At 41.0% G+C, this 26,766-nt stretch overlaps 1 protein-coding gene across 1 annotated transcript; it reads right to left on the minus strand.

The window, feature by feature from the left end:
* Nucleotides 1-169: 169 nt before the first annotated feature.
* LOC135461963 (contactin-3-like) lies at nt 170-25,687 on the minus strand. The gene is given in 26 exon segments (XM_064739268.1): nt 170-577; nt 2,208-2,382; nt 3,111-3,235; nt 4,460-4,670; nt 5,257-5,384; nt 5,928-6,075; nt 7,598-7,687; nt 8,329-8,423; nt 9,082-9,222; nt 9,973-10,137; nt 10,481-10,607; nt 10,956-11,119; nt 13,930-14,220; nt 14,716-14,850; nt 14,853-14,987; nt 15,393-15,577; nt 16,851-16,956; nt 17,122-17,370; nt 17,766-17,861; nt 19,106-19,438; nt 20,386-20,502; nt 20,882-21,072; nt 21,614-21,699; nt 22,108-22,202; nt 22,500-22,597; nt 25,413-25,687. Coding segments are annotated over 25 exon segments (3,771 nt in total). The 5' UTR covers nt 22,564-22,597; nt 25,413-25,687; the 3' UTR covers nt 170-458.
* Between the last annotated feature and the right edge of the window lie 1,079 nt (nt 25,688-26,766).

Here is a 26,766-nt window from a genome sequence, read left to right on the forward strand (position 1 = left end):
AAGAGAGCTGCGCACAGCAACGCCAATGGTGGGAAGGAGAATGTGAGCTGCTATTTTGGTCTCAGAGTTTGTGCTTACACGCCCCGTACAGCGACATACACTACACCCATATGATAAACTCACAAGATAACAAGACCAAATCGCTGACCAGACGATGTTCATGTGTAAGGAAAAATTCATTATGTACACCGCTGAGTGATTTTATTGGTTTATTGGTGATGAAACTGATGAGTCTTGGATCTTCTCGAATATATAAGCGTAAAGATGAATCGTGTCTAACATAATAAATGTATGAAATGAACCTGAAAAATAATCCGTCAATAAGATTATGAAAGAATGAAACATTAACCGTGAAAACACAAGAACATTTGCATTAATATAGTAGATTAAAAAGAATTGACTGTGTGAGTGAAGTATCCTCCGGACATAATAGCTCGATGATACAGTGTGGTAAACGATCAGACCATCAGAGTGCAGAGCAGACAACTGAGGAAGACGAGCAGTGCGCCTGGAGCTGACATCGACGCTTTAGCCAGCAGCTCATACCGGTTCAGGTTCGTAATATAGGTCTGTCCGCCTGAAACGGATGAAGATCGAGGATTACAGATCGATAGTCTTTGTCCCGATCGAACTTCGAAGTACAACTTTCCTCCATTTACATCTTACCTTTTTGTGTAAGGTACAGCACAGTGGCAAATTTTGTCATTAATTATATGTGCCCATCAAATCGGCAGCATGGGTGGACTTATTTTAGCCCTAAATAAAATGGTAAAATGTGTGTCGAAATCGTCAAGCTGGGGTTTATATTCCCATAAAGTATACGTACCCACCTAGAACGTTTTGGTGGACCTCTTGTTACCAAAGAGTAAGTGTGCCCATCTAAAATGCTATGACGATGTAACTTTACCAAAAAGTAAGTGTGTCCATCTAGAATGCTATGACGATGTAACTTTACCATAAAGTATACGTGCCCAAATAGAATGCCATGGTGGAGCTCACTTTACCATAAAGTTTGCGTACCCATCTAGAACGTCATGGCAGAGCTCACTTTACCATGAAGTATACGTACCCACCTAGAACGTTATGGCAGAGCTCACTTTACCATAAAGTAAACGTACTCATCTAGAACGTTATGATGGAGCTCACTTTACCATAAAGTTTACGTACCCATCTAGAACGTCATGGCGGAGCTCACTTTACCATAAAGTTTACGTACCCATCTAGAACGTCATGGCGGAGCTCACTTTACAATAAAGTATACCTACCCACCTAAAACGCTATGGCGGAGCTCAGTTTACCATGAAGTATACGTACCCAACTAGAACGTTATGATGGAGCTCACTTTACCATAAAGTAAACGTACTCATCTAGAACGTTATGGCAGAGCTCACTTTACCATAAAGTATACAAACCCATCCAGAGCGTTATGGCGGAGCTCACTTTACCATAAAGTAAACTTACTCATCTAGAACGTTATGGCGGAGCTCACTTTACCATAAAGTATACAAACCCATCTAGAACGCTATGGCGGAGATCGCTTTACAATAAAGTCGACTTACCCAATGAAAACGGCATGCTGGCATTATACCATAAAGTATACCTAACCATGGAGAAAGTCAGGGTAGTACTCATTCCGTGATTATAGATACCCATGGAGTCCAACTGACCAAAAAGTATATGTACCCATGTAGAACGTCATGGGGGGCTCAACTGACCATATGTACCAATGGAGGGTGTTACGGTGGGGCCCATTTTAACACAAAGTATACGTACTCATGGAGAAAGTCAGGGTGGTGCTTATTTTACCATACAGTTTACGTACCCATAGAGAACGTCAAAGTGGGATTCGTTAAGTAGTATATGTACCATGAAAATGTCAAAGTTGTACTCATTTTGTCATAAATTATACCTACCCATGGAGAACGTTACGATGCGGCCCATTTTACCATAAAGTATACCTACCCATGGAGAAAATCAGGGTGGTGCTCATTTTACAATTAAGTATACGTACCCATGGAAAGCGTCTGGGTGGGGTACATTTTACCATAAAGTATAAGTACACATGAAGAAAACCAGGGTGATGGTCATTTTACTATAAAGTGTACATACCCATGGAGAACGTCATGGTGGGGCCCATTTCCCCATAAAGTATACATACCCATGGGGAACGTCATGGTGGGGCCCATTTCCCCATAAAGTATACATACCCATGGAGAACGTCATGGTGGGGCTCATTTTGCCGTCGCCGCCGCTGCTGTAAGCGTACACTCTCAGGTTATACAGTATGTTCGGATATAGCTCATCCACAATACAGTACGATTTCCGGCCACATTCGGTGTATGTGGCCGTCCGAATGTCATCGCCCGCCTTCCATATACGCACCTGTAATAAGTGCGGGTAGTTATTGTTATCTATATGGTTTGTCCATGATGATGGTCCATGGCAATGGGATTGTATGTTAAATGTGATGACAACACAGCATTTTGAGTAATTCTAGACCAGTGACGTCTATTATATTGCAATCAACATCACTGCATTTCTTTTCGCCTAATTCTACTTGACCCATGGTGTTAGGGGGCGTGTAAATTGCTACTATTTATGCACTTACATAAAAACCTGACTGAGGTAAACTAAGAAGAAGTCGTATTTTTTACGTGTGACCTTTTGTCCGCTATCACATTACCGTCGATACTCTGGTTTTACTCTCTATGCAGTGCGTCTTTAATTTTATTGTCATGATCTATACAAGAACAAAATGCGAACTCAGTATGTGACACTCAACCTTTTTCATCAGCGAATAAAAGAAAGTCAAAAACAGTTATGAGAAATATACATATTAACATATTAATTCAATAATACTTTTGTTGAACTATAGCCATTCATTCAGTAATACTTCCGGTTTGCGTGGCGCTCAATGGTTTTCAAATCTTTGCTGTTTCAAAACAACAACAGCTTTGCACAGTGGTGTGCTTATGGTTTGTAATAATTGTTTGCTCTATATCATTAGTGTCCGGATCATTCACAAGATAAACGGGCAATTAAAGAATGTTGTACTGAAGTTTAACCTACGCATTTGAAAAGGAATGTGAAGTGATTCTACTTAAGCTCACCCGGTACCCGTCCAGTGGTTCTTCCCCAACGAACTTCTCCGACGTGGTTACTCCTCTGTACGTAACCTTGATCGAGCCCCAACCATTAGAAAACAATTCCACCTCGGTCGGGTATCTCGTCGGGGCTGAAACATGTTTTCATTTCATCATAAATGGTAATATTTTATTGATGGGTGTTTTTCCGCCGTACTCAAGAATATTTCACATATACGACGGTGGCCAACATTATGGTGGGAGCAAACCGGGCAGACCCTGGGAGAAACCCGCAGGCTGCTGACAGATCTTTTCACGTACGGCCAGATAGGGAGCCACCAGGAGAGGACCAGAACTCACAGTGACCGCCCCTGGGTCATTCCGCCTCGCTGGCACGCTAACCCCCTCGTCCACAGTCATGAAAGGTGATAGATAATAACACTAATGCGACACTTGTCAAGATAAAATAACGCAAATTACAAGCTCTAAATCTCATCAGTCAACGGTTAGTGGTTACTAAACTTCTGGTCACTCTGCCAGGAAATGAAATGGTTACGGAGTAAGTTAGTAATTTCAAGCTGTAATTACACCCGTTTAGCGCAATATGGAATAGCGGAATGGCAGGATGCTAAGAAATATGGGGTTAGTTTTAGATACACCCAGTATATTTGAAACACACAAATTCTCCAAAGCGAGATACCATGAAAAGGCCAGGTCCACCAAACGGTCACAGTAAGTACATTATTAAGATCAAGTACATGAACAGATCTAGATTTAACCGCTCTTGTTGATATGCCGTTTCAAATATGTATGTTATATATGCCTATCCATGTCATTAGAGCAGTACAGTCGTTATGACGTATAATTTGAACGCGCTTACCCAGAGCAATAGAGCCGTACAGTCGTATTGATGTGTATAAGCTAAATGTGATTACCCAGAGCATTAGAGCAGTACAGTCGCATTGATGTGTATAAGCTAAATGTTAAATGTACTTACTCAGGGCAATACAGCAGTACAGTCGCATCGATGTATATAAGCTAAATGTGATTACCCAGAGCATTAGAGCAGTACAGTCGCATTGGTGTGTATGAGCTAAATGTACTTACTCAGAGCAATAGAGCAGTACAGTCGCATTGATGTGCATAAGCTAAATGTGCTTACCCAGAGCAATAGAGCAGTACAGTCGCACTGATGTGTATGAGCTAAATGTGCTTACCCAGAGCATTAGAGCAGTACAGTCACATTGATGTGTATAAGATAAATGTGCTTACCCAGAGCATTAGAGCGGTGCAGTTATATGTGTGAGTTAAATGTGCTTACCCGAATCCTTAGATGAATAAAGTTGTGTTGATATGTATAAGCTAAATGTGCTTACCCAGATCATTAGAGGAGTAGGTCTGACTCTCGCTCTCAGGCCCCAGCCCTGCTGAGTTAACCACCTGGACATCACAGAAGTGGTACACGCCCGTGATCACCCCCACTACCAGGGCTTGGGTCTCCCCAGGCCCCGCGTACGCCCGCCGTCTCCAGCCCACTGGGATAGTCCGGCTTCCCGGCTGCCATCGACTTCCAGGCCAGCAGTTCACCTGTCAGGTATAATACTGACATGTTAAATTACTTACAGCCAAATACAAAAAGAATCATCACCTGAAATTGTAAAGGCACTTGGAGGTGTTTTATATCATACATTGTTTATATTTTGTGCTTGTCTTTAAGTTGTTTTATCACCCTATAAACGTGGTGTAATTTTGTCTTTCGGGCAGGAACTTTTACTTGCTTCCGTTGTCCCCCGTGTCATGGCTGCAAGAAGTCGCTCACAAGGCCTAGTCTGTAGTGGCCTTACATAAACCTCGTTGAATGCTGCTCGGATGCCACCACACAATATGTACATGTCACATGTAGAAATGTGCGCTAACAACTTGCCAAAGATCGGTGCTTTCCTCTATCAATAAAACGATTCTCCATCGTCTAAGGGCAAATACTTGAGTATGGCGTTAAACTAACGTTGAACTAAATGATTAAAAATGATTGTTATTTGTTAACAATGAGTAGCAAAATCTAAATAACAAGCTTATTGCTTCCTTATAACTGTAATAAGGAGAGGCAATTTTATTCACTTTAGGGTCACACAAACGGAGAGAGTCAAGAATTCCGCATGTAGCTTGACCATACCTGGAATCCTCGTATGACCCCTTTAGCGGACACTCTGTCGGACAAAATATCAGGTATGTCCCATGTCACCAGCATTGTGGTCTCGTTGTAGCCCTCTACTCCAATATTTTGCACCACCCCAACGGGCACTGAAGCGAGGGAAACAATCGTAAACGGATTTCATTTCAATGATTGGTGTCGTACTCAAGAATATTCCACTTCTATAAGGTCATCCAGGGACTTTCCTAGGGGGTGGGGGAGAGACCTAATTTCTAAAGTAAACCAACGTCCTCTGGAAAGTAATTGATGAACTTGGCCATATTGATGGCAGGCACCTGATAAATGGGCCGTGTCAGACCACTTAATCGTTCCAACAAGAGCTATCGTTAGGTTACTGCCACCAAAAGCCCGAAAAGCCAGAAAAATCTTTTAAAAAGCCATGAATAAGGCAGGGATTGAACAAATCTCTCGTGTGTCCGAGCAACGGAAAAACAGTCGTCCAAACTGGAACACCGCGATCTGTCTCCAATTTGTACTAAGAAATTGTAATGGAAATTATTTTGAGTCAAATTACCGTATTTTCGAATCATGGTTTAGTCAGCAAATTAGAAAGGGAACTATCCCCTAAGAGGAGAGATGCTCGCAGATATGAAAGCCTTTAATCTTAACTCAGAACTCCAAACAATACTTACGACCCTCGGCAGAGTAAACAACTACCGTGGAGGAATTGGGGCCCGCTCCCAAGCTGTTAAAAGCTTGTATCTTCACTTGGTATGGTAAGTAAAAGTTCGCAGTCCCAACGGTGGCGATAGACTTGTTAGCGTTCCCAAGTTCAACGTTCTAAAATAAGGTAAAGCAACTACAACATGTGCACAGTATAATAAAATACTTCGTCTTCAACATCTAATCATTCTCAGTGAATTGATTCATATACAGCTTCAAGGATATCTGTAACGAATATATATATATATATATATATATATATATATATATATATATATATATATATATATATATATATATATATATATATGTTTGTGTCTCTTTACCCACCATGATTCCTTTGAGTTCCCCTACGATCAGTTGTACAATTTTCAGCTACTATATTTTCTTAGCATACCCCGGTGCCTGCGATCAGTGTCGCTACCTTTGTCAGACCACTGCCCCTACCTCTGCACGACTCCCGTCCCTGTTATCAGTGTCTCTGTCTTTGTCAGACCACTGTCTTTACCTCTGTTCGACTCCCGTCCCTGTTGTCAGTGTCTTTGTCTTTGTCAGACCACTGCCTCTACCCCTGCACGATTCACGTCCCTGTTGTCAGTGTCTTTGTCTTTGTCACACCACTGCCTCTACCTCTGTTCGACTCCCGTTCCTGTTGTCAGTGTCTCTGTCTTTGTCAGACCACTGCCTCTACCGCTGTACGACTTCCGTCCCTGCGATCAGTGTTGTTACCTTTGTCAAACCACTGCCTCTACTTCTGTTCGACTCCCGTCCCTGTTGTCAGTGTCTCTGTCTTTGTCAGACCACTGCCTCTACCGCTGTACGACTTCCGTCCCTGCGATCAGTGTTGTTACCTTTGTCAGACCACTGCCTCTACCTCTGTTCGACTCCCGTTCCTGTGATCAGTGTCACCACCTTTGTCAGACAACTGCCTCTACCGTTGCACGACTCCCGTCCCTGTTATCAGTTTTGCTACCTTTATCAGACTACTGCCTCTATCTCTGTACGACCCCCGTCCCTGTGACCAGTGTGTCTTTGTCAGACCACTGCCTCTACTTCTGTACGACTCCCGTCCCTGTGATCAATGTCTCTATCTTTGTCAGACCACTGCCTCCAACTCTATACGACTCCCGTCCCTGTGACCAGTGTCTCTATCTTTGTCAGACCACTGCCTCTACTTCTGTACGACTCCCGTTCCTGTGATCAATGTCTCTGTCTTTGTCAGACCACTGCCTCTACCTCTGTAAGACTTCCGTCCCTGTGATCAATGTCTCTGTCTTTGCCAGGCCACTGCCTCTACCTCTGTACGACTCCCGTCCCTGCGATCAGTGTCTCTGTCTTTTTCAGACCAGTGCCTCTACCTCTGTACGACTCCCGTCCCTGTGATCAGTGTCTGTACCTCTGTCAGACCACTGCCTCTACCTCTGTACGACTCCCGTCCCTGTGATCAGTGTCGCTACCTTTGTCAGACCACTGCCTCTAACTCTGTATGACTCCCGTCCCTGTGATCAGTGTCTGTGCCTCTGTCAGACCAGTGCCTTTAACCGTGTTCGACCCCTGTCCCTATGATTAGTGTCTCTACCTTGTCAGATCAATGCCTCTACCTTTGTCCGACCCCTGTGCCTGCGATCAGTATATGTACCTTTGTCCAGTCTGTCTCCTGGGTTCCGTTCTTCCTCCAATACACATTGTAACCTATACCCTCTCCGTTCAGATCTTCCGCGTTCAAAGGCTGAAAGAAATATATAATATGTAACATACTTAAAACATGTCAAAATAAGCGTGGCCTCAGGATCACGACTTGTGTGTAAGAAAGCAATAACGATGTAACAATCTGTGCCTTTATGTTTCCACCATTCTCCAATCCCACATTTGAAATGGTGATGACGAATCCTAGTCCTGCGACACAATGTCTTACTTTACTAATAACAATGGAGAGAGGGTGATGAAACGTCCTGAACAATCAACTTGTTCGTGAGTTCTATTCTAGCTTTTGGTTTAATTTGCTTTAATTCCAGATTCAGCGAAGTTTTCACTAAAATATTGGAAGTAGTAAATCTAAAGCCTTCCACCGGTTAGTTTAGTTAACAGCGGATGAAGACTTATGGGCAAAATTAGGCAAGTCTGTCTTTATTTGGCATTCTATATAATAAACAATAAATTATTATTATGTATTATATTTATTTATTTGAATAATGGCAGTCAGTTTTATGGAAGGGAGATGTGGTATAAAATCATCGACATTTGGCTAGTTAATGCACTCCAGGTTGGTGGAAGACAGGTGGTTTTCAGCGAAAGTAAGACTTCGCTAACAGCAAGAGTCCCACAAGTAGCATGAGCGGGGCACCATGATTAGACACAAGTCACACTTACCGTCCATATCATTGTCAAGAGGCCAACACTTCCCCCACCACCGCCCAGACCAGACGGTATGGCGGTCGGAGGCGCCTTTAGAGTGGTATAAGACACTAGAAACGGAAATAAACGTGATAAACGCTGAAAATTAGAACTGACATAAACAAAAAAGGGTATAATCAAACGAAAAGATTTCCGTCTGATATTGCTGAAAAACGGTGCTAGGCGAAAAAAGAGAAACGTAAAGCATGTCACTGATTTTTCTCCTAAATGAAGGCCATAGACAAGGAGAGCTGGATTTGAACACGCGATCTCATTAGTCTGGGAACTGGCAGTATCATATAACTTTAAGCGTCAACAAAGACCACCAGGGCCCATATTTATCAAACGTCTTAAGATTTACGTAAAAAAATAACACAGCTACAATTAAAATGCTTTGTAATATGATCTTAGAAACTTGTACACTGATTCTTTACAGCAGAACAATGTACTAATCACAATTTTAGTTCTTTCCTGTTTTGACGTTGGCTTTTTAAGGACTTGCAGCTTACGACTTAAGTCTTAATCGTTTGATAAATACTGACCCAGGGTAATAAGGACAGCCACACAAAATCCAGAATCGTCAAATAAACTAAACTCTCCCACGTAAATATTGGGTTTAAAAGGTAATGTCATGTTCAGCGGCAGTTGAGTATACACCAGAGTTCCAGATTATTGTTTTCAATTTTTATTACTTATTTCCCGTGAATGGCTACATTACTGTAAACTCACAGGACGGCTTGCTTGCTTCGCCCACTCCAAAATCGTTCACAGCTCGGATTCGGAAGCGGTATCTGTTTCCCGGTTTCAGATTTTCCACCGTGTATGCATGCTTGTCTTCTTCTTCTACCGTTGTCAGTCCGTCTTCAACACCTGGTGAGGTACAAGCGATAAAAACGGGCTATGACATGGATAGATGGGATATACAGCCTAAGGATACTTGGAATATAGGAAGTACATGTACACAGCAAGGGTAGATAGAACATAAGAGGGATAGACCCAATGTACGAGGGATTTATGTAATACTGGAGGGATACACGAGATAGAGGAGGAAAGGATGGAATGTACGAGGGATGCATGAGATAGAGGAGGAACAGATGGAATGTAAGAGGGATACATGGGATGGAGGAGAAACGGATGGAATTTACCATGATACATGAGATAGAGGAACGAATGGAATATACGATGGATACATGAGAAAGAGGAGGAACGGATGGACATCACGAGGGATACATGACGACAGATAAGATGTGAAGAAATGACAGGTTATAGGAGAGTTAGATAACATATTGCACGACAGATGGAATACCGGAGGGATAAATGGGATATAGTAGGATTGCTAGAATGTAGGAAGTGTAGGAGCGAGATGAAATTCAGAAGGGAGGCACGGCAGTGGAGAGGATATGGGGATACGAGAGATTAAGTGGAGATCTAATTGGCTAATCTCACATAGCACCTTTCAGTGGATTCCATATAACATGAGCTATTGACTACGTGAAAGTGTCTTTTATAACGTCTACAGTTCTTAACCCACTATATTGTCGGGTATTCTTTACATTTTGTCAGGTACAATGAAATGAGAATGAAAAGAAATTGGAATAATCAATGTAGAAGTGTTCGCACCGTAAGCAGCGGTCCTCCAGACCTGATGGTAGAAGGGGAAGAGCTCTATGATATAGGAGAGGATAGGCTCCCCGTTTTCGTCACCCACAGTCCAGCGGATCTCCATGGAAGTGGCGGTGATAGTGCCACTCTGGGCGAACACGCCAGCAGGCGGACCTGGGGGACCTAACAAGACATTCAGCAAATACTTATGTGTGTATTTTACAGCCAAGATTTCTCACGAATCAGTTTGATGTAAACCAATATAAATGTGACTCTAAATTACCTGATGACGTCATGATTCACGGCGAAATATAAAACATAATACATACAGAAAGTGTGAATCAGACTGGAAGAAAGAGTGAATCGGACAAAGTTCTATCCCGTGGGAAAAACTTTAGTTGGCACCAAGATTAATGCCATGTGGGACTCTGCATATCGAGCAAAGTTCCTGTTAAAACCAGACAAAGTTGAAAAAAAACCTCTTCCTCACAAGTATCTGCGGAAAAAATGCCACCGGATAACTCACCTGTGACTGTAATTCTCGCTTCTGCAGAGGCTTCGTCATATACTGTACGTGCGACACATCTGAAAATTCCATCGTGCTCAAATTGAGCATTGCGAATGTAAATGCCACCAGAGTTGTCAAAAGCACCCTATCGGAAAGCGAAAAATAACAGATGGTGTGACAGAAAGAGGCGATCAGATCCATCGGGGTCATACGATTTGCATTCCTATAACATCTAGAAGCTATAGACAAACTATTGGCCAACACGACCAAAATTGCTATAGGCCTATTATATTAATGCTAAATTTCACGATACAACATAAAACGTGTGTTTCATTTCCTTTACTTCTTTAATAGATGAAAAGTGAGAACACTAACTGGTCATATACTTTTAAATCTCTTTTTTCACGAACACCGGCGACAAAGGCGGTGATATACGTCACAGAAGTATATAATTCAGAGACTGCGAACAAGTGCTGTTACGTAATATTCTTACCCTGCCGAAGTATGGGTCATGGTCAACGTCCAAGAGCTTGCCGTTAAACATCCAGATGTAGACCATGTCTGTTCCTGGAGGGTAGGAGGCAACACAGGGCAGGAACTCTGTGTCATTCAGACGGACAATTCTGGGCTGGGGTGGCGTGTTAATTACTATGCCCTCTATGAAAGACGTAAAGTGTGGGTAAAGACATGGCTGTGATGAAGTCATATTAAGATTGGCATAATAGCAACTACTCTTTAATATCTTTCTTCCACTTCGTTTTGTTTCATGATATCACAGCTATCTGTGCCATGATATCACAGTTTGTTTAGGTGTATTAGATATTAGTAAGTAATGAATACCATGGCCTGATTCTGGCTGTAGAATCTTGGTCCTGCTCTGAAAGTGGGTGAAAACTATTAATGTATCTCTGACTCCGGACGTAGTGTACTGATCTGATCCCTTATTTTGCGTGTAGATTCTGGGTGCCACGGAACCACGAAGCGATCTTAGTCCAAAAGATCTGGTATGGTAAGGCGGGGAATCGGCCCCAGTGTAAGAAACGGTGCACCTCAAGAAGCGACAATGACTATAGCTGTGGCTGACACATTCGTAAGGCTAGTTCTGTGTTTAGTTCGGTTTTATTCCCCTTCTCCTTTTCTTTAGCCTGCTCTAGTCACAATAAAGTACCTTTTTTTAATTAGACACTCTCAGCGGGGAAAATCACTGCACCACTAAAATATTCTTGTGCACGCAGTTATGCACAAATCAACTAATTACATACAGGCCTATAACAAATGTTCAGCCTTAGACTTCCGCTACGTATAATATGTTAATAATAGATAGAGGACCACGTATGCTCACAACCAGGATTCACGTATGATTTCGCCACATATATTTGCCAGGCCTTACGTAATACCATTGCGTAACTATTATTCATTCTAATTCATGGTAACACTTATTTCATGCAAGACAGCTTACATCTGCACTTACACAAAAATTATGTTGCCGAAGAAAAAAAATCTCAGAAAGATTCGAACTCTTCCTCCAAGTGCAAACAGTTTTCCGTAGTGACATCATTAGTTCACTGTACTATGAAGGATGCCTGACAGACTATGGCAGAAATACGGATTTTAAACTTGCCAAAACAGGACTAAATCACATCATAAAGTTTATTTTTTACCTATGAAGACAAACGTTATCGAAAACGAAACTTTGACACACATAAAAGTTTCAGTAAAGATATTTTTTTGGTTAACTGTAAATTGAAAACACAGTGCCTCAATTGAACCAAAAATTGGCGTTTTTGATCGAGAGTGTATTTTTGGCGATTACTAAGCAACCATCTCTTTCATGGCCACATAACTTTCATGGGTAAATCAACCAAGGTTTATACTTCTGATTTCGAAATTTACAGAACTGTGTTGGGATTTTGAAATTTGCACTTTCTTAACATAACTCTCTGGGGTCGATTCTCCGCCTTACCGTACCAAGTCCTTTGAATTATTAAATTTGGTATGTTAGTTTCCGTTAATTAGCTGAAATTTGTTTTAAAATAATTTACCCAGAATTTACGTTGTCAAGCAATGTTATGACCTTGTTACATCAGAAATAACAATTTTAGAGCGATTTGAAGTATCTGTTATGGCAAGGCGGGGAATCGGTCCAAGAGCAAGAAACTGTGCACCTCCAGAGGCAGACAGCTGACACCTTTGGAAGGCCACTTCTTTTCCCAGTTCTGTTTAATTCCACTTTTCCTGTTTATATGGCAAGCAAACTCCAAACACGCACTGAAGCGAGTCTATATCCAGGCTGGCGATGTATGTCATAAAAACGAAAAATGGTAGCCTACTCTAATCACACTGAAATATCTTTGTTGCATTAAGCAATATAGAACGTGGCAACTCACTCCACCACAAACGCAACTTTCTGAAAAATTCTTTTTCACACCATTCAAAACCAATCAAATAAATAAATATATAACAACGTAACTTTTAGCTTTTTAATATCGCAACATATGACAATTAGTAAGGCACGTTAAAAATAGACAACTACATGTGCTCTCAAGCTTTTAGTTTTAATTGCCACATGTTACTTATTAGCACATCTTAACAATTATCAGTTCTAATTCATGATAACATTTATTTAATACAAGTTGGCCAACATCTTTAGTCACCTAAAACTATGTTTCCAAAGAAAAAAAAACATGAAGCACCAAGGTTTGAACTCTTCTCCAACTATAGAAATACGGATTTTAGACTTGCCTAAATATGACAAAACTCAACACATTATAAATTCATATTTTACATGTGAAGGCAAACGTTAGCCAAAACGAAACAGAAAAGCAGAAATACATACGTGAAAGATTTAGTAAATATATTTTCTGATTAAATTCGATCTTTATACAGTCAATTAAAAACACAATGCGTTGTTTGAACTCAAAACTGGCTTTTACACCAGCCATTTACACCAGCTTCTGGTGTAACCCACTGACCTTTCCCTGTTCCTGGGTGTAGAGGATAGACCTATCCCTGATGTAGGCTACTGACCTATCCCTGACAACTGACATAACTCTGATTCTGTGTGTAGACAACGGCCCTGTTCCTGATTCTGGGTGTAGAGTACTGATCTATATCTGATCGTGGGTGTAAACCACTGATCTATCCCTGATTCTAAGTGTAGACTACCGCCCCATTCCTGATTCGGAGTGTACACTACTGGCCTAAACCTGATTCTGGGTGTACACTACTGGCCTAAACTTGATTCTGGGTGTACACTACTGGCCTAAACTTGATTCTGGGTGCACACTACTAGCCTAAACCTGATTCTAGGTGTGGAAGTTCTTGAATATGGCCCTAAACATCAGTCAAAGTAAAAATAGTGTTGCATGTTAACTGTGTTCTAGCTTGAGAGAAGATGATCACAATACTAAAATATTTTTTTCTATCCAGAGGCCAAAAAGATACGGTGCAGAACACATCAGACTGACCTGAAATGCCGAGATATCCCTCGGAGGAGTCGGATCCCAGGTCATTTGTGGCCGTACACTTGTATGTGCCGGCGTCTGCCTGCTCAACCGGTGATATAAACAAGTTTCCATTTCCTAGCAGCCGGACTCGTTCTGTTGGTGTTGTTGTCACGCCAATGTCGGCACCATTCTTAGCCCAAGAGAATTGTGGGAAAGGAGCAGCTTCCGGTTGGCAGGCTAAAGTCGCGTTACCACCAGCAGCAGCCATCATCGTGGCTGCCATCGGACTCTTGGAAAAAGATGGTTGGAAGGCTGAAAATATAGGGTAATGTCACGACGGGTTTATCCAGGTAAAACAGACAGCATGCATGAAGTATGTACATAAGCCTCTGTCTGTCTGTCTGTCTGCCTACCTACCTGTCTGTCTGTCTGTCTGTCTGTCTGGATGTATGTATGGATGGATGGATGGATGGCTGGGGAACATGCATGGAGAGATTTTCAGTTTCTGTGATTTATGTGAAATCCAGCCCGAAGAACATGGAGATTCTCCGTTACAATACAATGACTGGCCAAGTTAATGCTAAGGTAGAGCTTAAATTACAAACATCTTAAGTCACAGTTACATAATGTGCCTAAGCACAATATATCATATTCTTAAGTGTCTTTGCCAAACATAGCTGATCTATTTTTACTCCTGCAGCTGCAGATCACCCTACTGGCCAACGGAGGATGTTTCCATATTTTTAAAATATATATGAGCTTTTTCTTCGTGAGCAATGTTCACTGAATGTTTCGGTCACGACTTACATAACACTCGGATTTCTGCAGACGTGTACGTAGTGCCATAAATGTTTGTGGCTGAGCACTGATACGTCCCGTTATCTCTGGCTGGGTCTAGCTGCGGGATTTTCAGTATGAATCTGTTGACCTCCACTACCCGGGCTGACTAACCATAGGGACGCCATTTTTGTACCAAGTGTAAGTGGCGGCCGGGATGGCTCGGGCGGCACAGCGCCATGTAAGCTCTCCTCCGATGTCTAGATGTTGGTTCTTTAAAGGGTAGTCGAAGTAAGGTTTGGCTGAAAATTGTGCATACGCAAGAAGATTTATAAAGCTACCACAGTTGATTTATCATTCTAACTATAAAATTGTGAATTGGGAAATATGCACTGATTACATCACAAATCTGTCGCCGTTACGCGCACTCTTTCCTTCTAGTTGTGGAATAAATAAAACATTTAGTAGTGGCATTAATTATTTTCAACGGACGCTAAACACATACATATAAAACATCTCATCTAAGCTGATAAGGGTATACTCTAACAAGACTGGCATTTATACTTTCGATTTTACCGGTACTCGGACTACATGTGTAAACTCTGCTCTTTTTGGCTAGTTTTAGCATATCCCAAACAAACTGAGCATTGTGAACTTCGGCAACACTCATTTAATAATAGCTAACAAGTGATCATATTTAAACCGACCGACTATCTTGAGATGCGCTACCCGCTGGTCAACAGCTGACAGTGTCCTCCGCGCAGTGCATCGGTAATTTCCGGCGTCCTCGAACTGCACGTCGGGAATCATGAGCACGCGACCACTGTCCAAGTACTTGGTTTTTGCAGGAATCGTGTCATTGTCTCTGGACCATGAGTAATAGATTGGAGCCCTGAAATATTACACAAGTCTTTCTAAGCATGGGGTACCTCTTAAAACAACAAAAGGCTCTTTTTTACCTTTTTTGTCATTTGGGAGGAGGGGTGTGTTTAAAATGAGTTTATCAAAAGAACAACATATGTTTTAAAATGAAGGATAGGATTACAAGAGGATTGTTAGGTAAATGGAGTTAACCGAGTCAGCGTTTGACCTCGATCTGGGGCTATTTAGTTTAATGTCTGCACCTGTGTTAGAGTACATTTAGCCAGAGCAGCTTTCTGGATGCTCACTGCCAATGTATAGCATTTCTCTGCACAGTAACTGTGAATTGTTGTTAACATGTTTATTCCTTATGTCCATCGAAACTTCACAATCCTAGTATGTTTTCCAGCGTATATTAGCCCAGCTCACACGGTTTACTTTGAAGTCTGCAGTGAGCAGTCTAAAATGGCAGTTTCGCCTGTCAGAAAAGTCCGGTTTGAAAGTAAGGGATTTTGTTACTGAGAGCTAATAGGTATTCCTGCTATTTGACGCAGTCATTTTGGAAAGCTTTTTTAACTGCAGGATTGGATATTAAGTAAATGTTTCGTCGGCCACTATTTTTGTGTTTGAGACATGTGTTCTGAGCTTTTAATGCTCATCGTCTCTTTTTGTTGTGATGTACTTTTATCCCAATTCTGCTTGAGGTCTTTTGTTGTGAGAGCCACTTTGTCTCAAGACCCGGGGACTGAACTCTTAGCTCCCTGCATGCACTTGGATCTTTACCGCTAATCAGTTTCCAAGGCAAGAGTTTGTGACTCGCAGAGACTTAATAATGTCAGTGTACGGCTGATTGTCAGGCTGACTGTCAGGCTGATTGTCACGCTGATTGTCAGGCTGATTGTCAGGCTGATGCCAGTGTTATCTTTCACTTCAGGAACTCACTAGGAATTGTGGATTTACCTATTTATGTGGACTGAGACATACAATTGAGACGCCGACTGTTTGGACCAGAACTGTGTCTGCTGTATTCTACGAAAGAAACTTTATTTTTTTGCTGTCTACATTGATTTGTATTCTGTGTATATGTTTTACCATTTAGTTTAATGGTTATTCAATCATATGTACTGAATTTACCTCAATGTATTGGTGTTTCTTTGTTTGATCTTGTGCTAGGGTTATCACTGTTTGGTAGTTGAACAAGCCATTTCTTTACAGTTTTACCTATCTGATATAGTGATACTTTTACAAGCAGCTAGTCAAATATATGTATCTTGTGACCTAGGCCTTGTCTTATCATCACTTACGATCCATAAGCGAAACATTCCAGCCTTACGTTCTGACCTCTCAATGGCGTTTGTGGTAATATCTGGACAAAGTCATCCTGGATCTGCGGACCCCAAGTCGTCTGACCTACAGCAAGATGGTAGCTCTTACATAATATACATATGTTTACAACAACAAACTTTCATTGGAAACTGCTTTCCACAGCGCCAGTACAAATTCTGATTTTTATGAAACTTTATAGTAACAAATGTAGGCCCCCTATATTTTTTATCCTGGTTATACAAAACTCACCTGAGTCCAGTACAAACAGGGGTATAGGCAAACTGGTTCTGCTAGGAGACTGCATCTTGCCCTCAAAGTTGATCGTTTTGTGACGGTCGTAAGGTCCGCCCAAGGTCACGACGCAGTGGTAATTACCCTCGTCTACTTTTGTCACTTCTGAGAAGTACAGCTTGCCGTTGTCCGAAATAAAGATATACTTCTGATGTTCTGGTCGTACGAAATTTTCCGCAGTGTCTTTAAACCACTGGTAAGACACACCTATTAAAGCCAATGTACATAGAGGAATAAAATGTTTTTTTCTTCTAAATGAGAATTGAATACTTTATAAAGGACAAAGGGATAAATTGAATTTTGAACTTGTCTATTATCCGTACTTGGATACTAGACCTAATATACCAAAGGGCCCTTTACGACTTATACATATCCTACCTTGTAGCGTTTATTAGTTACTGTGTAAAATGTGTTTCATGGCATTTGTGCTTACAGCTTACAACCAAATGTCTGTATGAATTTCAACCTTTTTTTTTTTTGCTTACAGCTTAGATTTAAGTCTTCCCACAGTGTAATCGACCTCTCTTATAACATTTGTGCTTAGAGCTCACACAGAAATTTCTGTATGGAGAAGACGTTTAGTCCAATACCAGAAAACTGACCTGGCTTATGAAATGGGGGTGAACACTCGATAACTGCGCCTTTGTACGCATGAACATTCACGACCTCGCGCTGAACATTGGAAAACTGTCGTAGCTCTAAAAATAAACATGACAATATTTAATGCATATCGCCTTTTAATTCGTTACCAGTGAGCTGCAGACAGTATACTAAAAGACCCAACTAACACGTTTGCCTTATGGTCGCTTGGGCACACGGGGAAACCGGAATCAATCCCAGCCTTGAACAGGTAATTTGTGTATTCTTCCGCCATCATAGCTTGTAGGGCCTTAGTGAGAGTAAGTGGTATATGGCGCTCGAGGGGCTGCTAGTGCAATCTAACCTTCGTGTAAGACCACGTGTCTTCCACCAATGTGGTGTGCATTTCTCTACGCCAAATATTCGTCGTTTACGCGGGACATGCCGGTTTTCTTCACCTACAAAACTGACTGCCATGGCATAAATGAAAAAGTCATAAGTATGGTTTTAACCAGAAATCAGTAAAAATTAATAAATAGCGACGCGTCTATTACGATCCTTTTTCGTTTTGTGGACTGCAAGGAAGAGTGAATATTTACTTCGTCTGTGTCGAATATTTATTAACGTACCTGTGTTTATCTACACAACGGTAAAAGACGAATATACCTATTAATCTACGAAATAACCAAGTTGTTTTAACATGTCATCGCACGATGTATGAAACATTTTTATATTATGCTTACTTTCAGTTGCCTATATTCATATATGGTGCCTCTGGCTACACACAACAGCTAGGTTTGACGGGTAACCCAGGAAAAGAAAGGCGGCTCTGTTTTGCTTTATTATGTACTTTAGTATATTATATATTTATAATGGGGAATAAATATGATTGCTATGTTCACTTAGTTTCTTTTATTCCATTTGTTTCTTCAGAAATCATGAGAAAATGATTTCGGAATTAACGAAAATGCATGGTAATACATACAAGTCAGATCACCATTGGTTCAAATTTCACTGCGAGTAGTCTCCCCTTGGTTGACATGACGCGTAGAACTGCGTGTATTTCGATTGTATTTTCTGTACCACAGAATTAGAAAACCAATACAGGCAGAGAGTACTTCTCCGTCCTCAATCTTCCGCGGACAGAGCGACTGATGTGGAGGGACAGTTTTCTTTGCCAGAGGGATTACCCTTAAATCAGACAACTGTCTTGTTATTTCACAGCACAGAATTTACCCACGATTAGGCCTATGGCACAAATCGAACTGGACATACCTGGCAGAGGAAAAGTCACAAAATAAGATAGGCCTATTACTAGGGTCGGGCACATCAGTTCAGCGTCTTTCAATTCTACAGGTCTTACCGCCGAATATGATCCTGATCGGGTTGGACAGCACAGTCCCACGCTCGTTCTTCGCCTGACATTGGAATGTCCCCGTGTCGTTCTCATCGTTGGGGTAACGGATCGTCAACCTGCCAGCGGTCAGAACGTAGCGTTTGTTGGTGGCTGACGTAACCTCCGTGCGCTCCGTTCCATTAAGCCGGAACCAACGGTACGTCGGCATGGGGTTCCCGGAGGCGGCGCAGTCCACATGGACGCTGTCTGAGCTACTTAAGATGATCAAGTCTTGGGGCTGTTCTGTTATGTTAGGCCCTCTGGGAATGTCGTTCAGGTCGTCCACGTCGAGGCCATATTCTGTGCCAGAGAAATACGTAAGTCTGAATGATGTGATAAAGGCGAAATACTACAGGAGTTTTATAGTGTTGTATGCACTGAAATATGACGTACCGGTTTGACATTTGTTCCGTAATTTTAAAGCTTAAAGTATTTCAAAACCGCAAAAATAATATTTAAACGGTAAGAAATGATTTTAAAGCTTTAAAATTATTTTAAACCGTTACAAATATCGATTTTGTACATTTACGAAAATGCTTTAAAATATAGCGCGATACATTAACTAGTGTGTGTAAAACACGGATTGCTCCCGAATGTAGTGAAAGCATTTTTAACGCAAAAGTATTCAAGCGGAAAGATGGCCGTTTTATTCTTGAGGGGAAGTGTTTGTAATATCTAGAACTGATGTATCTAAGATAATCTTGTATTGACTCGGGCGCACAGGAGGTGGCCTCGAAGGTTTGTCAAATATTCTAATAAATCTCACAAGAAAGAGATGCCTCGGTACAGATTCAGGTGGTGGAGTGCACTGTACACTTATTACATGTTTGATGCTGGCTACAACGACTAAAGGGACACCCATATCATAAGAGGGAATAGAAAGTTTCCATCTGTTGGCACTGTGTGGGTTAATACTATTCCTAAATTTTCCTAAATTCCTAAATATTGAAAAAACATTCCAACACTGCACACAATAAGAGACAGGAAACTAAATTAAAGTAAGATGTTTGTGGGTTTGTATTTGTAGGATTTGTATCTTAATGTTAGAAATGAGTCCTTGAGGTTAGGTTGCCAAATGTCATGGAAACTGCTTCTTGGGAGAAACTTTATTAGATGCAGACTGTAGGAGCTGCCAGTTTAACAAAGGTAGAAAAAGGGAAATTCCTTTCATATGGCATGCTTATCCGCTTAAAATGTTTGTATTTAATTTTATCTTTTGACAATTCTGATATAAATGTGATATTCACCATAATCCCGACGTTGTTCATAGATTCTGTACACCTCTGCTAATGGAATCTCACAAATATACGGCCTTTTGACACTTGCCCGGGAGCGGCCAAACACATAACCCGGTGTAGGAACATCTGCAAGTGGAGGTAGACGGTCAGATGGGATCATAGGCTGTTCTGAGGAAAACTTCATGCCCTCGATCTTTATAAACAATGTAACAACATTTTTTAAAATTTGTATAATGTCATATCTGTAAACCAGATGTTTAAGTTCATATTTTGTTACCAAAAGTAACTGGGAAAAATGTTACCAAACATCTAATATTTTCACGAAATCTTCAAATAAACCAGGTTCAAGGGCATGTAAAGCGTTCGAAAGTCACATGAGCGTCAAACCTCTTGACTAACAAAAACTACTTGTGCTATACTTTCTTTGACAGCAGACGGGGTGAAAGTGAGAATACAAAATTATACAGAGCATGCTTGTCAAACAGTTTAATAAATGACTACTGACTCGTGTATTTATAGACGACCACCCTTCCTGGAAGCTCAGTCTCCAGTTTGTCCCTGGGCTGCCACAGATGAGTTATACTGGGGTCAAAGTCGGTGCCGTCTCCCTCCCATACCAGTCTGTCCGTGCCCACGGACTGTGCTACTTCATCCAGGGTCTTTGTCAGAACAATCCCGCTCGTAAACCAGGAATATCTACAACGGAATGAGTCTCCCTAGAGGTCATCATGGCGCTGTGTCACGTGCTGTGATACTTCCATGGGAGGAAAGCATCCACTTTCCACGTGAGCCAGATCATTCCAAACTAAAACGATCAGGTTTTTTTGATGAAGTCATACTTCTCTCAAAACAGTAAACGTATACACAATTTTCCGTGACTAATTGTTTCGTGTGTTACGACATTTGCTACATATTCATTTGGCAGTAAATAAGTGACTTACCAAAACTGAAGTTTTACATATTCCAAAAATGCATGCAGACTCCTGCAAAATAGCATTCATATGACCAGGCCGATAATTGTTATATATGACTCAATACTAAATACTGAAAGATTCCAAACAGATCTGAAGAGTAATCATCTTAGTAACAGATTGACACATGTAACATGGTATGCTGATACAAGAAACATTTAAATTCATGCAGATTTCTGTATGTTTCAGTGCGTGGTATTATTCTGACAGGATCATGAAGTATGTATGTAACACTGTACATGCAGATAGCAATGGAGCCTTCATACCGTTGTTTATCAGACTTCTCAAGTACTCCGGCCACAAACTGGTGTTCGGCCAGATCATCTATGCTTACCAGGGCTGATGCCATCGACTGTAAGGTAAGTTTGATAGGCTTCAGTGCCACTGGTACAACAATAGGGAACATGCGTTTTCTGATGATCGTCATTACTTGTTGTCTCGACAACATAGAGTTTTTAACAAAGGTAATAATAGCTAAGCATTCTATCATATATTTGGATTTCATTAATCCAGCGTCAAATGAAGATTCGGGGTCAATTAAGGCAAAAGAAACCAAACATGGCAATTCACAGCCTCATCCAAATATTCTAAAACTCATATAAGACTATAGCAAAATATAGTGTAAATAAACATTAAAATCATAAAATTTAATACGATGATAATAGAAATCATTAATCAATAGTATACTGAAACATACTTCAGGAAAAAAATGATTCAATAAATTGAACTCTTATAGCACTTGAATGCTGCGAATACTCACAGCACAAGCTAGTTCAGCATCGGGGAAGTCTTTGCCTGGGTACCAGACAAACTTGTAACATGATGTTTGGTAAGTTTCCCAATCTGTTGGGCATTCTGTGAAAGAAGCAGTACGTTAAACCCATGGTTTAAACTTTGTTTGCACACATTATTACCGTAAGTTTTGGAACTTAATAATCTGATGTAATAACGGTAATAATGTAATGTAATGTAACGTAATAACGTAATAACAAATTACTTAGAAGTAAAAGTTATTTTCAAGTTATGACAAAGCTATTCACATTCAGTTATTGCAACGATTTGAAAATCTGACCACTGTCACTTTATTCTCTCATTCAGTCAAGATATACCGTAAGTGATAATGACAACTGCCAGAAATGGGCCTGTACTAACCTATTGCTGATACTGAGGTTAATAACTGCACGATGAACACAAGAAACACATGTACAACGGCCATAGCTGTGGAAGACTTGACGCACTTATTACGTGCTCTGTAAAACGAAAACAGTTATAAACACCCAAAAGAATGAGGTCACAGAGAATAACAAGTATAGTGTCTGTTTAAACAACACGGCTTTGCATGACCTTCTGACGTCGGCATGAACTAATAGACTGTCAACCTTTACGGTGCGGTCAGCCGGATTTCATATTTCGGATGTCATCATTTGATTGCCACACTGGCTTTTGTTAAAGAAAAACAGGCTCAGAACCGGCAACTTACAGTTCGGGACGGCGTGATATTAGTCGTAAACTGGGGAACATGAGGGTATCTTAAGTTATGTATTTTTCATGTTTGTACCGGTATATAAGTTTTGGACAGGAGAAATATTTAAAAACTAAGGCAATATTTTACACATTGCATAGAGTATTAATGTAAGGAGATAAAAAGAAATTTCTCTCGGTTATAAAAAGAATTGTCACATTTGTAGACAGGATATTTTTTACATATCTCAAATTTCGAGATACAAACTAATACATTTATTTCAATTCACGTTTGAGTGCATTGGACGATGTAGTGACATACTATAGTTTGTAATGTTAGCAATAGCTTTTGACTGTGGGCTGAATGGTGAAACAGAAAGATATATCAAAATATGTCCCAAGCGGTTGGAAGGTGAAGAGTGGATGGGTCATTCAGCGAGAAGGGGGGAGATGAGGGTGGGGGAGAGCACATAAAACTCTGGTTACTATAGAACGTCGAATTCTTTTCTCTGTTTTAAGTCACATTTGCCGGCTAAAGAATATGTAGGACAGGATCGATCATCTTTTGCGTATTGACACAAGATATTGTATACTGTTTAGTATAACTTAACTTTCTATCAGCACAAGGTATGACCCACGCTCTACATACAGGCCTCCTCACAGCGTGTATCGGTACATGTATGTGGTAAAAAGTACCCTAATATTCACCCATAATGGCGGTCACAAACCATGGTGCTGGAATACAGTCTGGGATAGGTACGCCTCATGCGTGGTTATTTAATTCTCGCATGGGTCACATTGACAGAGGCCTTACACGTGATTTGAACTGATTTTTAGCACAACCAAAATCATTATGCAGTTGTTGTTAATTGTTGGTAATTAGGAAAGCCTATGGATTGTGTTTACCGTAAACATGTATGCTGCGTGTACTTGAATTTCTTAACCTGTTGCATTTTCATGGTGTTTTCCAGGGATTTGCTCATCACCTAATCCATATAAGGATTAGGCGCAGGAATGCAGCTAACAATACACTACAGGTGTTTTTGTTACAGTTTTCTATAAAAAAAGTTTAGCAAAGAGTCACACAGTAACGCAGAGTTTAAGTTTACCAAGAAATATGTTCGAAAGATTTTGCATATTGATTGAAGTACTTATCTAATATCTTGAAGGTCTGAGGTCGTTTGAATATCATTGCCGGTCATTCAAACACAACTCACACTCAGAAAGCGAAATACAATATTAAACAATGTGAGTGTCTATACAGATTAAATGTAGCTATTTTTCGAGAAAGATTTGATTTGATTTGATTGGTGTTTTACGCCGTACTCAAGAATATTTCACTTATACGATGGCGGCCAGCATTATGGTGGGAGGAAACCGGGCAGAGCCTGGTGGAAACCCACGACCATCCGCAGGTCGCTGGGAGACTTCCCACTTACCGCCGGAGAGAAAGCCAGCATGAGCTGGGCTTGAACTCACAGCGATCGCATTGGTGAGAGGCTCCTGGGTCATTACGCTGCGATATAATTAAAAATGTTTTCGCTAGCAGATGATTTTCTTCTTAGAAGTTTTAATTTAATCACTTATTGCACTACGGGAAACTGCAATTCTTAATGAAAAGTAGGGATCTAATGTTTCACCTATGAGAAACATTTTAGAAACCCTGGAAGCAAAAGTCAGGTTCTTTAAAATATTAATGTTCAAAAATTCGGTTTTAACTGACGTGAACTTTTATGTATGGATGTACAATATATTTATTTATGTGAATGGTTTTTTTTTTACACCATACTCTAGAACGGCGACGAGCATTACGGTGAGAGGAAATGGATGTACAAGGTCAGATAACCGTTTCTGTTGTAATTAAATTGATGGTCTTCATAATTAACCACAGGTGTTCAAAGCAGGGACCAAGTTAAATATTAGATTTAGTTTAAAGAAAAAAATATGCAAACTTTTCTACTGTCATGACACGACAAAATCGAAAGAGAAGCCTTTCTAACGAAAATTCACCTGTTCAAGCGAGAACACGTCTGTTCCTATTTAAGAGAGGTTACTATAACGACACATGTCTTCAAATTTATCCCTTGAAACTTGAATTATAATCTGTACTGTATGCATAGCTGATTTGGGTAAGTGGCCACGGAGCACTAATAAAATCCACACATCAAGATACACTAAATATGAATCATATTCTGTATAGCAGATTTAGAGCAAAGCGCCATATTGCTCCACTTCCGTCTCTCTCCTGATTCAATAGATACAATGCACTGCTTTAATAAACAGCCACCAAGAAACCATTAAATTGTTACAGTAAAATTTTAGAACGTCAGTTCTTCAAATTAAATTATTCTCAGATAAATATTACAGATTAATATGACTGTGGTCGTGTGAAGAATCGTTTCCTTTTACATGCCATCATGTACTTTATATAGGCCAAATCAAACTTTTGATTTTTGCCTGCGCTTTATTATTATCAAATGTTTTATACATTTGCCTTTAGAAGCAATTCTGTGAAGACATTCAGTTGGTTTTTGTCGAATAAGAAATCTCATCAGCTTATGAGAATTCTCATAGCTTTGATGTGTGCAAAATGGAGTCTCTTACCTTCATGATGTCTGGTCGCGTCTACCTGCGATGTTTTAACACTCAGTTACAAAGATCAATCATGTGTTGTGGGGTAAAAAAGGCGCCTAAAATGTGGCGATTACTTTCGCAATCGGCAGGGATTCAGACCAAAAAATTAAATGCTTTCAGGAGCAGGTAATATCCAAGACTTCAGGTTTCTTATACAGCGTTTTACCCAGGTTTGATCAGATCACATCTCTGTCTGAAGCCTGTAATAATGAAGCGTTGTAAAGCCGTTGATCGCGCAGGTCAAATTCCTATGTTTCCGTCCTACACTAGGTTCAAAGAGTAAAAACTACACTGCCGGTCGGTGACGCACTGCTATCCCATATCTCCAACTTATCAGTACTCTGGGGTCGCCAAGATAAATTTCTAACGCTGCAGATCTCGTCTTTGCGAGGTAAAATAAACATTGATATCACTGAGAAAATGCCAATCAGGGGAGATTACCGCCTCGTTCAATGTATGCAGGGTTTTTTTGTGCGTAAAGCAACGTGTCCATGTATGTGTCGGCAAGCAGATTAGCGTGTAAAGCCATTTTCTTTAACCCTCCAACTTCCATACTTTCTGGGTTTGCCATATGTAATAGCCCAGCTGCAATTACAAACAATTATAAAAATATCTGATGTTCATTCTGAATTGTACGCCATTTTAGCTTACACGCCAAAGTAACAAGTCATATTTTACCTCATATCAGCTCATATGTAATAGTATTAGATCTCATAGGCGTTAATTTTAAAGATACCACGGCTCAAATGACCATATACATGTACCTCGGCTCATATGCTTCACTGGAGGACTTGGTGACAGAAGGCGGTGGACGGCACTCACTTCACCGGAGGACTTGGTGACAGAAAGCGGTGGACGGCACTCACTTCCCCGGAGGACTTGGTGACAGAAGGCGGTGGACGGCACTCACTTCACCGGAGGACTTGGTGACAGAAGGTGGTGGACGGCACTCACTTCCCCGGAGGACTTGGTGACAGAAGGCGGTGGACGGCACTCACTTCATCGGAGGACTTGGTGACAGAAGGCGGTGGACGACACTTACTTCCCCGGAGGACTTGGTGACAGAAAGCGGTGGACGGCACTCACTTCACCGGAGGACTTGGTGACAGAAAGCGGTGGACGGCACTCACTTCCCCGGAGGACTTGGTGACAGAAGGTGGTGGACGGCACTCACTTCCCCGGAGGACTTGGTGACAGAAGGCAGTGGACGGCACTCACTTCCCCGGAGGACTTGGTGACAGAAGATGGTGGACGACACTCACTTCATTTGCGCAGTGTTACGTTGGTTCAAGACCACTTGATTCCCAGTAGCTTTGCTTACAAG

The sequence above is a fragment of the Liolophura sinensis genome, chromosome 1 (assembly GCF_032854445.1).
Source record: "Liolophura sinensis isolate JHLJ2023 chromosome 1, CUHK_Ljap_v2, whole genome shotgun sequence".
In the NCBI taxonomy this organism is placed as follows: domain Eukaryota; kingdom Metazoa; phylum Mollusca; class Polyplacophora; order Chitonida; family Chitonidae; genus Liolophura; species Liolophura sinensis.